Source organism: Lissotriton vulgaris, chromosome 7, assembly GCF_964263255.1.
Source record: "Lissotriton vulgaris chromosome 7, aLisVul1.2, whole genome shotgun sequence".
NCBI classification, from domain to species: Eukaryota; Metazoa; Chordata; class Amphibia; order Caudata; family Salamandridae; genus Lissotriton; species Lissotriton vulgaris.
This window is the reverse complement of record NC_141695.1, coordinates 434,743,254-434,757,767: the sequence shown is the minus strand read 5'-3', so window position 1 is coordinate 434,757,767 and position 14,514 is coordinate 434,743,254. Positions and strand designations below refer to the sequence as shown.

General features: G+C 45.2%; 1 protein-coding gene across 1 annotated transcript in view; it reads left to right on the top strand.

Annotated features, from left to right (window-relative positions):
• LOC147701798 (sacsin-like) overlaps window positions 1–14,514 on the top strand; it is a 234,503-nt gene that overhangs the window by 175,851 nt on the left and 44,138 nt on the right. Inside the window, exon 7 of the mRNA XM_086930424.1 lies at window positions 1,395–1,483. Coding sequence (XP_086786550.1) covers window positions 1,395–1,483 — 89 coding nt within the window. The remainder of the gene's footprint in view (window positions 1–1,394; window positions 1,484–14,514) is intronic.

Genomic DNA, 14,514 nt, shown 5'->3' with positions numbered 1-14,514 from the left:
CTTGTCCTATTACAGGGTCCTCCTTAATAAAGTGCAGTGATTTTTAAAAAAATCTTTCTCAATCTCTTATGTTCAGTGTTGTATGCTGTTATAAATCTGGGTGTATCATTTTGTCTCCTGTACTTTCAAGTTCAAATTCCTCACTTTATCTGAGGGTGTTTTTAAAACTGGAACTGGATATCCCCTTTGAATAAAACATTTAATTTCGTCTTCGATTCTATCATACTCTTCAAGGGTTCTGCATGCCCTCCTCACTTTATAGAATTCTCCAAAGGGGATGCTTCTTATAAGGGGTCTCGGATGCGAACTACTGGCGTATAAAAATGTATTCCCCTCCATTGGTTTTCTAAAAATTGTAGTTTCCAATTTATCCCCCTAACTCAAAACGTTATATCCAAGAATCTTACTCTTCTGCCCCACAAAATTTTGATTCAATTAGTTCCTGTTCAAATCACAAATAGATTGGTCTGCTTCAGTCTCCGTGCCCTGCCACAGCACAAAAACGTCATCAATATATTTCAACAATGTTAATATTTTTTCTGACCACTGTTCCAAATTTGGGCCCGAGCACCTGCTCCTCCCACCAGCCAAGATGTCAATTCGCATAACTGGGGGCGGGGAAGCAGCAAAATCCATCCCTCGTTCTTGTTGGAACAATTAATTTCCCAACAGGAAAATGTTCTTAGTCAAGCACTACTCCATCTTTTCAAGTAGCATCCGATTATAATCCGAGAATCTCGTAGGCTTCATTCTAGGGAAATGTTCAATTGCTCTCACACCATATATATGTATGTATATACTAGAAAAACAGACATTTGAGGTGAGCACAGTGTCTGTGGTGTTGCATGGTCCTCCATATAAAGAAGCTACTTTCCGCCTAGACTCATGAAATACCCTGCTGCCTTTTATTTCATGTATCATCTTTCCCTCTCTACCCAAACCAAAATCACTTAAATAAAATAAATAAAAAAGCGTAAAAATGTTGTTATTTAAAACATTTTTTTACCTGCGTGGTTAAAGTACTGCATGGTAAAGGTACAAATATATACCTGTGTGGTACTTACCTGCGTGGTAAAAGCATATTTGGTAAAAAAATGTGTGGTAAAAGCTGTTTCCCTTATTCTGCAGCTGGGGCGTACTTTTCAACTGCTACACTGGTCTGGAACTCCTGCTCTTTGCAATACTTTAGAATGTCCAGGGCAAGAGTTGTTTCTCACCCTGTCCATTAGAGGCACATATGGTGTAAAGGTCTTGCAATCATCTTGCACAACTCTTTGTGCCTATCATCCCAGTGGCCTTTATTGGGTGCTCCTATTACAGGCTGCCTTCTGTTTCACACTGGCACTGAGGTTAACATGAGTGAAAATAAAGTGCACTCTTTGTTATCTTTGCAGAATACTCCTACCTGGGCTTGCCGGATGCTTCCTTCGCAGTGATCTTAAACCTGGACTTCTTCAGCATCTTAGGAAGATTGGAGAAAGCAGTAAGACTTTTATTTGGATATTTAATTTTACTCCTGTATTAGTAAAAAGAAGGATTCACTTTGTACCTTCTTTAACGGGAACCCAAATCTTATGCATCTTTAAACAATTCCCATTCCTTATGTTTAGTCGTTACTTTTAGGTACAACCAGTCAGCTGAGTACCATTAATTAAGGTAGATCTGTTCGCAGGATCTAGATAGAGCTAACAGGGAGTGCCAACCAAGCTTTGTAATGGCAAATTTGTAAAGGAATGTGTGTGAACATTGCCACTCGTACGTGCGCAATCACAGTGAGCACTGATTGTTCTCTCATGGTTGAACCCATGTACCTTTCACCTCTCCCTGTAATTTAATAGATTTTTCAGTGAAGATGATAGGATCAAGGACCGGGCTCTAGCAACACTATAACAATATAGCTATTCCCTTGAAATAGCTGACATGCCAGAGTGCCAATTATATACTTTATGGACTGGGGTAGCATATATCCTACTAATGTAATATAGTTTAATGCACTTTAAGTAGTTCATCCATCAAAGGTGTGCCACTTTGCCTGCTTTGTTTCTAAAGATACAGTTGATGAGTGAGAAGGTTATTTGGGGTGTCTTGAGGGCAGCCACTAATCACTGGGAAATGTCATGTATGGGTACTGTCATTTAAAACTGATGATCTGGGACCACAATAATATTGCACTGCAACTGGAGAATGAAATGGCCTCCTTTGGGCACTTGACATTCTCAGGGTAGTTATGGTGGGCAGTCAAGGCTTACTTTAGGAGGTGGTCGGGGTGAAAAAGATATATGGTGTGACACATACATTTTATTGAATAACTCCAATGTCCAGTCAGTACTTTAACTTCAAAGAAGAAGATCACCTTTATAGGTAAATAAAATCCAATATTTACAAAGAGGGTCATAAGATGCTAACATAATCTGTGGCCCACTTTCCCGCCTGCGTAACATCACCTCAGCCCGGTGGATGCTTATCCAACCTGGTTATTGCCTGGTGCTCACTTCCACACCTCCAGACATTCAACTTCGCAATCAGATACTTTCACCACAGCAGCAGTTGCTCGGTGGAAGATGTTCAGGCACAATCCTGGAACTCTCAGTAGCTCCCCACAAAATAGTGCTGAACAGGCAGGACCTTTTCATGCAGAACCACAGAAAAAATCAGACATCAACATCTCAGGTACCTCAACCGTGCGATCTGGCTCCTGAAGTCTTCGAATTTGGCTATCTGATCTCTCATAGCAGTGCATGGACATTCTTAAAGAGGCACGTAGGCCTACTACTGTTATGCTGCTAAATGGAAAAGGTTTATTCACTACTGTCATTCCAATCATGTTCATCCATTAGCAGCCAAATTTCAAGACATTGTCTGCTACTTATTTAATTTCATACCTCTGGTTTAGTTTTTACATCTATAAGGGTACACCTAGTTGTAGTAGTGGCATATCTACAGAACAGACATCACTCTTCCCTACACAGGATTTCAGTCATGAAAGCATTTCTGGAAGGTCTTAAAAGAGTGATTCCACCCAGACTACCACCATCTCCTACGTGGAACTTAAATATTGTATTAACAAGACTAAGAATAATGGGTCCTCAATTTGAACTCCTCCACTCCTGCCCCCTCCAGTTTTTATCCTGGAAGGTGACATTCCTAGTTGCTATCACTTCACTCAGACGTGTCAGTGAGCTTCAGGCATAAACTTTAGAAGAATCTGTCTTCCAATTGTAGAGAGATAGGATGGTATTTCATACCAATGTTACATGTCTTCTGAATGTGTTTGTTCGAGGCATGTGGGCTGCTGAATTCATATCTTAGCATAGATCGCCATCCATCATTTCCTTTGGTTTTTCTTTGTTCGCCATAAGTTGGCAGGGTATGCTCAGACGTGAGTCCCTTGCTCACTTTGCCACTGGATTCAAGCAAGCCGGGCTGAAGACGGCTGAAATGCCAGAAACCGGTCCTCGGTAGCTTGTTTCCGGTCCAGGGAAGGCATGCTTGGCAGTTCGGGCTGGACTGTTCCCATGAGGCACACGGTTAGACTGATTTGCATATGGTCATGTCTGAACTGGGGTTGGCAGAGTGGGCTAAAGAATGGTGATGGATTAAACCCAGATCAGTTGACTGGGGGTGAGTGCTTGTATTGTCAACGCTCCGTCCATCATTTCCTTTGGTTTTTCTTTGTTCGCCATAAGTTGGCAGGGTATGCTCAGACGTAAGTCCATTGCTCACTTTGCCACTGGATTCAAGCAAGCCGGGCTGAATACGGCTGAAATGCCAGAAAGCGGTCCTCAGTAGCTTGTTTCCGGTCCAGGGAAGGCATGGCTTGGCAGTTCGGGCTGGACTGTTCCCTTGAGGCACAGGGTCAGACTGATTTGCATATGGCCATGTCTGAACAGGGGTGGCAGAGTGGGCTAAAGAATGGTGATGGATTAAACCCAGATCAGTTGACTGGGGGTGAGTGCTTGTATTGTCAACGCTCCGTCCATCATTTCCTTTGGTTTTTCTTTATATCTACAGAACAGACATCACTCTTCCCTACTCAGGATTTCAGTCATGAAAGCATTTCTGGAAGGTCTTAAAAGAGTGATTCCACACAAACTGCCACCAGCTCCTACGTGGAACTTAAATATTGTATTAATAAGACTAAGAATAATGAGTCCTCAATTTGAACTCCTCCACTCCTGCCCCCTCCAGTTTTTATCCTGGAAAGTGACATTCCTAGTTGCTATCACTTCACTCAGACGTGTCAGTGAGCTTCAGGCATAAACTTTAGAAGAATCTGTCTTCCAATTGCAGAGAGATAGGATGGTATTTCATACCAATGTTACATGTCTTCCGAATGTGTTTGTTCGAGGCATGTGGGCTGCTGAATTCATATCTTAGCATAGATCGCCGCCTAGTGTTGGGTCCGGATGTTTGCACTTCGTTGTCCTGGAAGAGTCTTCGAAGTATCACGAGATAAGTGACTCCTCCCCTGGACTACAGTGCGCATGGGCATCTTCTCCATCCTCAGATTGTTTTTTTCCGCCATTGGGTTCGGATGCTATTCCTCAACTACAACTTCGGAACCGAAACTTTTCAACTTTCTAAGGCCAAAAGGCCTTCTACCTCGACGGTATTGTTCTCGTACCCCTTGACTCATAAAGACTTTCCATCTCAATCCGGTCGTCGACGCGGGCCGTTGGGCCTTTCGACGCCACGTGGGCCTGCTGCGGATGGAAAGGACCCCGTTTAAAAGGTGCCCACTATGTCACTCCAAATTCCCACATACTGATAAACATACAGTATGCAACAAGTGCCTATCTCCCGAACACAACGAGGAAAACTGTCCAGCTTGTGCCCAGTTCCGGTCGAAGAAAACTACCCGGAACCGAAGGGCCGCTAGACAAGAGATGCAGCGGCAGGCACCGGAACCGGAGAGCATTTTCAAAGAAGAACATGACCTCCCAGAAGCGGCGGACTTCGACCTAGAAATTGTCACCGTAGAAGACCAGTCGGACTCCGATGCCCAGATCACACCGGGGCAAACCGTGAGTATTAAGCCCCCAACCCCACTTTCATCTGAGGACGAGGCTCCGGTCGAAGCATCGCCTAGAGGTCTTAGCCGAGATCGACAAACTCCTTCAGAGACGCCGCCTTCCGGCTCGGCTCCGAAGACCAAACCCAAGCCTTCTGATACCCTGAGAACGAGCTACACTCTTCCCAAAAAGGCAGCTGAACTGAAAAAGGTTGCAGAGCCGAAAAAAATCATCGATACAAAAAAGGGCGTCGAGACAAAAAGGGTCGTCGATCCCAAAACAATAGACGACTAGACAAAGGCCGTCGAGCCAAAAAACAGTGTCGACCTCCAAAAAGCAGGTCACACTAAAAATCCTGTCAACCCGAAGAAGGCAGTTGAGTCTACGAAAAAAACGGTCGATCCGAAAAAGGTAATCGGACCGAAAACACCAATCGATCCAAAATAGGTTATCGACCACAAAAAAAACGGTCAATCCGAAAAAGGTCGTCGAACCAATGAAGGTCGAACAAAAGGGAATCGCCGACCCGAAAAAGGTCACTGACCCAAAAACAGCAGTCAAGCCGAAAAAAGCTCCACAGCCGAAGGCCCTCGAGCCAAAGACTTACCACAAACAAGTGACTAAGCCAAAATCATCGGCACGGAAACCACGGCCAGTTGAGGAAGAACTCTTCCATCCTGATCCAGAGAGCGAGGAACAATCTGAACTGTATATAGACCCTCAAACAGCACAAGTAACAGTTTATCACAGGAAGAAGAGACCATTGGACACTGACTCTTCTTCCCCTGGTCCTCCAAAGAAAAAAGACTTTGGAACATTACCTTCAAGCCTTTCACTCCTCTTCCTTTCTATCCTAACATGCCTTTTGTGCTTTACTCTCCTACATCAGGTTATGATTAGACCGAAAACATAGAAGAAGATCCTCAAGATAATTTTGTAGAACCTGAGGATCAAGATATACAGGATAACACATGGGATGATCAGAATGATCCTTATGATACATACGACCCACAACCCATCCCTGACACCTCTGCATATCCTACAAAGCTGTTGCATACTGACAATGTGGTACTGTCCATTAACACGACAGGTCTAAACTCGCACTTCACTTCTTTTATTAGTACCAGCCCGGGGTTACGAATAAAAAAAAATCTATTTTACCCACGAGCCAGGTATTTTTTAATCCTTCACTAAATCCCACCACTCACATAAAATATCCCTAAATCACATGCATCACATGCACCACACATAGTTATTCCTATAAGTGCTCCCGCGTAGTCGTAGGTCGTAACACACCGCATCCCGTTAGAGGGGTGCGAACACCCAGATGATGAAGCATGACGCCAAGGGGCCTTTTGGTGTGTGAGGGGTATTTTATAAAACACTAAGTGCTCCCATACCACTGTGGTGAACACTTCTCTGACACCCCCAGTAGGATTCATTTTGTTTATACAACCAAGTCTGTGGAGTAAGAATCCCACTCTATAATTCTACCTTCAATCTCCGGTTTATTTGTGCCTACTGACAACACCATTGCCTTTAACCAACTGGTGGACAGGGCAGCTAAATATCATAACGTAGACATGCACACTGACCCAATAGAAGAATACTTCCTATTTGATACTTTTCCAACATCAGAAAAGAATGTACGTACACTTCCTATGTTAAAAGGGGTGCTAAAACATGCGCCAGACATATTCAAAGACCCAGCCAGAGCGCGTGTCCTCAATCCCAGAATTGAGAAGAAGTATAAAGCAGCCCCTACAGACCCTTCTTATATTAAGTCACAGTTGCTGTTAGACTCACTAGTTGTATCAAACGCTCAAAAGCGAGCTAATTCACAGACAAAAGGAGATGCTCCCCCTCCTGACAAAGAGTCAAAGATATTAAAAGCCTCCGGCAAAAGAGTGGCATCCCAAGCAGCAAACACTTGGAAAATTGCAAACACACAAGCTCTATTAGCACGCTACGATAGAGCACATTATGACCAACTGGAGGGCTTACTACACCTGCCAGAACCTTTTAAAACTAAAGTTAACAACCTCATACAGGAAGGCAAGTTTATCCCAAACGCTTCCATTAAATGTGCACTTGACGCAGCTGACACAGCAGCCAGGTTCATCAACACTGGCATGTTACTACGCCGGCATGCGTGGCTACACATTTCCTGATTTAAGAATGTAGTGCAGTCAACCATCCTCAACCAGCCAGTTAACCAAGATTTCTTGTTTGGCCCTGCAGTAGACACCATCTTAGAAAAGATGAAAAAAGATACTGATACTGCTAAGTCTATGGGGGCACTTCAGTTTCAACAATCTAGGAGTTCCTTTCGCCGCTCCTCCTTTCGAGGCTCAGGTAGAGGCAACACATCCCAAACTTCCTCTACATTCAAAAGTAATACTCGGAGCACCTTTAATAAGGGCTCTAATAGAGAAGGTTATAGAGGCAACAATAGCAAAGGCAGAGGACGTGGCGGCAACAACACCAGAGCCTCCTCCGCCACCAAACAGTGACTTGTTCACACTCCCTCCAGACCACTTAACACCAGTCGGAGGCAGAATAACACAATTCCTACCAGTCTGGAACGCAATTACCACAGACAGGTGGGTGAGACAAATTATCCAGTATGGTTATTGCCTGGAACTCACTTCTACTCCACCCAACATACCACCCAAACACCGTCCAATGTCCAAAGAACACATCACGCTGTTACAAGAAGAGGTGATATCCATGCTGGAAAAGGGAGTCATAGAGCCAGTCCCTTTTCAATATCAGGGGACAGGAGTATACTCCCTATACTTCCTTATTCCCAAAAAAGACGGGTCCCTCAGACCAATATTGGACCTCAGACCTCTGATCCAATACATACTCTCAGAGCATTTCCATATGATCACTCTACAACAAGTACTCCTGTTACTCCAGCAAGGTGACTTCATTGCTACATTAGACCTCAAAGATGCAAATTTTCACATACCTATACATCCAGCTCACAAGAAATACCTCAGGTTCACAATAGAAGGTTACCACTATCAATTCAAAGTTCTCCCCTTCGGAGTTACTACAGCACCAAGGGTTTTTACAAAATGCCTGGCAGTAGTAGCAGCACACCTAAGACGGCAACACATCCATATGTTCCCCTACCTGGACGATTGGCTCATAAAAGCTAACTCATACGCACAGTGTGCAAACCATACATCTCAGACAATCCAGCTACTGCACAGTCTAGGATTTTCCATAAATTACAGAAAAATCACATCTGCAGCCCTCCCACATACAGCAATATCTGGGAGCAACAACAGATACCTCAGTGACAAAGGCATATCCAAATCCAGCCAGGATAGCCAACATGAAGTCTCTAATTCAAAAATTTCAACCACAACACTCCTTGCCAGCTCGAGTGTTCATGCAGCTTATAGGCATGATGGCCTCCTGCATATGCATTGTCCCTCATACCCGACTTCAAATGCGTCCATTGCAGGAATGCCTAGCACGGCAGTGGAACCAGGCTCAAGGACAACTAAAAGACCTAGTGTTGGTAGACAGTCACACTTACAACTCTCTGCAGTGGTGGAACCCACAAAACCTTTCCAAGGGTCGACTGTTCCAAGAGCCAGTTCCACAAGTAGTATTAACAGCGGACGCATCACTGACAGGTTTGGGAGCCCACCTACTTCAATACACGGTCCAAGGGCTCTGGACAGTCAAGCAAAAGACACTGCATATAAACCACTTAGAGTTGCTAGCAGTATTTCTAGCAATGAAAGCCTTTCAGAAATACTTGTACGACAAGGCTGTGTTAATCCGGTCGGACAACATGACAGCCATGTACTACATCCAGAAACACGGAGGGTCACACTCTCCGCAGCTGTCTCCCCTAGCATAGAGCATATGGAGGTGGTCAATTCCCAAAAACATCTTTCTCATGGCAGACCACCTCCCAGGAATAGACAATCAGATCGCAGATCTACTAAGCAGACACAGCCAACAGATACACGAATCGGAGATTCACCCTCAAGTTCTCCAACCATTCTTCCAAAAGTGGGGACATCCAGAAATAGATCTGTTTGCCACAAAAGAAAACTCAAAATGCTAGTCCTTTGCCGCCAGGTTCCCACACCCGTTGTCACAAGGCAATGCGATATGGATGAACTGGTCAGGCAGATTTGCGTACGCTTTTCCACCAACATCACTGATTCCATTGGTAGCACGCAAACTAAGGCAACAGTCATTCACAATGATCCTGGTTGCTCCCACCTGGCCAAGACAGCCATGATACACGGCGCTCCTAGAACTCTCAGTAGTTCCCCACCAAAGACTGCGACTATCACCACAGCTACTAACTCAGAACCATGGAGAAATCAGGCACCCAGATCCCAGTCAGATGAACCTAGTGATCTGGCTCCTGAAGTCTTAGAGTTCAGATATCTTAACTTGCCTCCAGACTGTATGAACATTATCAAGGAAGCAAGACGCCCAACTACTAGAGCATGCTACGTGGCTAAATGGAAAAGATTTGTAATTTACTGCAATAATAACCAAATCAATCCATTAGATGCCTCCATCCAAAACATAATCTGTTACTTGTTACATCTGCAAAGATGCAATCTAGCATACTCTTCCATAAGGCTACACCTTGCTGCTATAGCAGCATATCTCCAAAACAGACAACACGCGTCCCTGTTCAAAATTCCAGCTATCAAAGCTTTTATGGAAGGACTTATAAGAATTAACCCTCCAAAACATCCACCTGCGCCAATCTGGAACTTAAACGTAGTACTTACCAGACTTATGGGGCCACCTTTCGAACCACTCCATTCATATGAATTACAATTCTTAAAATGGAAGGCGGCATTTTTGATAGCCATTACCTCCCTCAGGCGAGTGGGTGTGCTACAAGCACTAACCATTCAAGAACCTTTCATGCAGATACACCACAATAAGGTAGTGCTCCGTACTAACCCCAAGTTTATGCCGAAAGTTATATCCACTTTCCATATCAATCAGTCAATAGAATTGCCAGTTTTCTTCCAAAACCCGCAGTCAGTGGCTGAATGAGCCCTACACACACTAGATGTAAAAAGGGCTCTGCTATATTACATTGACAGAACTAAATCATTCAGAAAGACAAAACAACTATTTGTCGCTTTTTCACCACAACATAAGGGTAACCCCATTTCAAAAACAGGAATAGCCAGATGGATAGTTAAATGCATTCAGATATGCTATCAAAAGGCTAAGTGCACTCTAACAGTCCCCCCAAAAGCCCACTCAATGCGCAAAATGGGGGCATCCATGGCTTTTCTAGGAAATATTCCACTAGAAGACATATGTAGGGCGGCTACATGGTCTACCATCCACACTTTCACTAAACACTACTGTGTAGACGTGCAAGCAAAGCAGCAAGCTGCTGTAGGCCAGGCTGTCCTCAGAACTCTTTTTCAAACTGCTGCAGCTGGTACAGGTGACCACCGCTAGAGGAGATACTGCTATACAGTCTATGCTAAGATATGAATTCAGCAGCCCACATGCCTCGAACGGAAAATGCTACTTACCAGTATGCATCTGTTCTTGGCATGTGGGGCTGCTGACATTCATATCGCCCACCCTCCTCCCCCGTGCCTGTCATAGCTGCTGTAATTCTTTCTACATTCATTTACATGGTCATCTCTTACTTTTCTGTACTCCATCTTTGCCACAATGGCGAAAAACAATCTGAGGATGGAGAAGATGCCCATGCGCACTGTAGTCCAGGGGAGGAGTCACCTATCTCGTGATACTTCGAAGACTCTTCCAGGACAACAAAGTGCAAACATCTGGACCCAACACTAGGCGGCGATCTATGCTAAGATATGAATGTCAGCAGCCCCACATGCCAAGAACAGATGCATACTGGTAAGTAGCATTTTCCTTTCAATTCCACCGTAATCAATCTATTGAATTGTCTGTCTTTTTCCCCCAACCTGACTCGGTTGCAGAAAGGGCTCTACATAACTATTCTATTCTGATGTTTTAGTATAGCGCATAGCTACCCGGCCGGGCCTTCCAGTGCTGATAACAACCCCACCAGCCGGAATGCTTTGATGAACTTCAGGCTAGTGGCGAGCATTGAAAATATGAGTTTTTAAGAGTTTTCTGAAACTAGCTTCTGACTTTTGAAATCTGAGGGCAATGGGGAGACAGATCCATAGTTTAGGGACAAGGTAAGCAAAGGAATAGACGCTGCCCCTTTCTCTGCTGACCGTAGGTACCTGAGGAAGCTCTATCTTCCCGGACCAAAGAGACCGCCTTGGAACATAGGGGGTGGTTAGTTTCTGGATGATGACTTGAATTATTTTCTGAACTGGTATCCATGCAGGGCTGCTGGTGCTGGACTGGATGAATGGTGCTTGGGAATTTTAGGAAAGATCCTGGAAGCAGCGTTCTCTACTACTTGAAGTTTCTATAGCCTGGACGTGAGCTTATTAGTCACTGCAGTTTTCTGGCCTGGGTTTCCATGGTAATTTTTTTAAATTTGTTTTTATTGGCATTTGTAACAAAAACAAAAAGTGACAATTACATTCAACAAGACAATCATCAAGCATTACTCGGCCTTCAGGCCATGGGTGTCATAACCATCAATTTCATTCGCAGCATATACCGGATAAAATCAACAACAGAACATAACAGTATGGCAACAGTGGTTGTCGTATATATTTTCCTATGCCGAGACTACACTTTAGTGAGAGGCAGAGGGATCCTGGTCTTCAATTTCAGGAAAGAAATTAATAATACCTTTTAAGCACATTAAAGGTTGTCTATGTTCATCACGTTCAGCCAGTTTACAAACGGCTCCCAGAAATCTCTTGTGCGGCACTGCGCTGGCAGCTGTTCCCAATATGTCTCCAGTTGCGTTTTACAGTGTGTGACACTAATAATCCAATTTTTTGTGGTCGGCGGCTGAGTCGCTCTCCAATGAATGGCTACTTGGCGTTTAGCCATAATTAACAGCATCAAAGTCAATCTTTTGCGTTTGGGTGGAAGATCAGTGTTGTCACCCAGCAGCACCGCGAGCGGTGTGCAGGGCAGCTTATGTCCAGTAATGGACTGTATGTGCCGCAATGTATATATCCAGAAGTTAGCCACCGGCCGGCAGTGCCATGCCACGTGCAGGAAGTTGGCCTGTGCGTCCCCACACTGCCAACAGCGATCCTCGGGGTGCAGGCCCATTCGGTGCAATTGTACCGGTGTCTGATTTATGCGGTGCACATACTTGAAGTGGATCAATCTCAGACGGTAATTTGAGTACAGTAGTTACAACCGACCGCAGACCAATTGCCATTGATTGTCCGAGATGTCCATCCCGATATCCGCCGCCCACACTGCTCTAGCCTTCGGGGTGATTAGTGGGGATTCCTGCTGCATAGTGTTATATATGCTAGTGATCAGCTGGCGGCCGTGTTCAATCGCAAGTATGTTTTCTAGTGCAGGCAGTGGCGGGGAGTCGTGGAAACGTGTTGAACCGACTTCTGCAGGAGGAGCGTAACTGGCAATACAGGAGCATGCCCTCTGCTGTGGGGGGCGTTTGTTGCAGATCTGTTGCAAAGTTAGGAAGGTGTCTGCGGGAAATAGGTCCTTGCCCTTGCATATCTTAAGCTGTGTCGCTCTCTCCGCGCCCTACGATCTCCCAGTGGGGGTATCTGTGGATGATTTGCCAATTGCTTCGGGGAGGGCGTATAACGTGTCTAGCTTTGCTCTCTGGCACAGTCTGGTCCAAGCCCATCACAGCGCCTCCACTGTATTAACTTCACCTTGTGGTCTCCTATACGTTTGAAAAATGGTGGTAGCAAGTGGCAGTGGTGCTGCTCTGTCTATTTCTACTGCCACATGCGGCTGGAAAGGTGTAGGGTGTACCCAGTAGTGTAAGAAGTGCGCCAGGGCACTGTAAGCATATAATGCAAAATCAGGTGCGGCCAGGTCCCCTTGGGATGAGGGTAGGGTAAGTACCTCTCACGTTATCCTGGGCTGTTTTCCCGCCCACACCAGTTCAACATGAGGGAGCGCAGTGTTTCGAAAAAGTGTGTTGTTAGAGGAATGGGGATGTTAACAAAGAGATACAACAGCATGGGCAGTATGATCATTTTAGCCAACGCAATGCATCCCACCAGAGAGAGGGGCAGTGTCTACCAACAGTGTATCCTCTCTGTGATCCAGTCTATTACTCTGCCGTAGTTTTCGGAACACAATTCGTTAAGGTAATTGCTCAGCCAAATCCCCAAATACTGTGTTGGTCCTGTCGTCCAGGTGATTGGATACTCAGTGTCGAAGGGACGAGTGCCGGATGTCAAGGGGAAGATGACAGATTTGCTCCAGTTTATTCGCACCCCGGAGAGTTCCTCGTATCAGATCAATTCCCGTGTCACGGGTGCTCAATTTTCTTTAGGGTCGATCATGTATAGTGTGATGTCGTCTGCGTATAATGAAACTGACAGACCCAGGGATGTGAGCCCAATGCTGCGGTGTGTGTGATATTGTCTGATACGTGCTGTTAGTGGCTCTGTTGCAATGGCATAAAGTAAGGGCGATAGGGGGAACCCCTGTCTTGTCCCCCTGGTGATATCGAAGGATTCAGAGACCAGGCTGTTCACCTGCAAGCGCGTCATGGGCATCATGTATAGTAGTTTTATCTGTTGGATAAAGATGGGGCTGAGACCTATTTAGTGTAGCAACGGGAAAAGGAAGTTCCGCTTCAAGGAGTTGAATGCCTTAGTGGCATCGAGCAAGGGCGCGATTGCCGGGACGTATGGTGCCAGGTAATGCATTGGGGCGAATATCGTCCGGAGATTGTGGGACGTAGACCGTCCAGGTATAAAACCTGACTGGTCTGGTAGTATTATTCAGGTGACCAGAGGTTGCATTCGGGTATCTAAAAGTTTTGCGATCATTTTCGCGTCTATGTTTATTAGTGAAATTGAGCAATAGGAATCCCAATGAGTAGGGTCTTTGTCCGGTTTTAAAAGTTATGATAATGGCTTCCAGCATTGAGGGGGGTAGATGACCCACCTCCAGGAGGCTAGGTGCCAGAATATCAGCGTACTCCTTATAAAATTTGGCTGTCAAGCCATCAGGGCCAGGGGCCTTGTCCCCGGAATTCTGCCTATGGTCTGTTTGATATCCTCTACCGTAAAGGGCAACTCCATGTACTCCAGATGGGCTCTTTCAAACCACACTAGTGCAATGGAATCAAAAAACTCGCTCAGTAAGTCCTCTGTCAGGGCTGAAGCGGACCTATATAGTTGTGCATAGAAGCTGCTCATTGTGGAGAGAATGGCTGGTGGAGAGAGGGGTATTTCCCCCTCTGTGGTGGTCAATTCTGTGATTAAAGGAGAGCCTCTAGGTTTACGCAGGAGAGTGGCCAGTGTTTTGCTCGGTCTGGCCCCTTCTCCATACCTACGCGCTGTAGCCTGTTTGTGTAGAAATTTGACTTCCTGCTCAGCTTCTTCCTGATAGGACGTGAGCATGATGC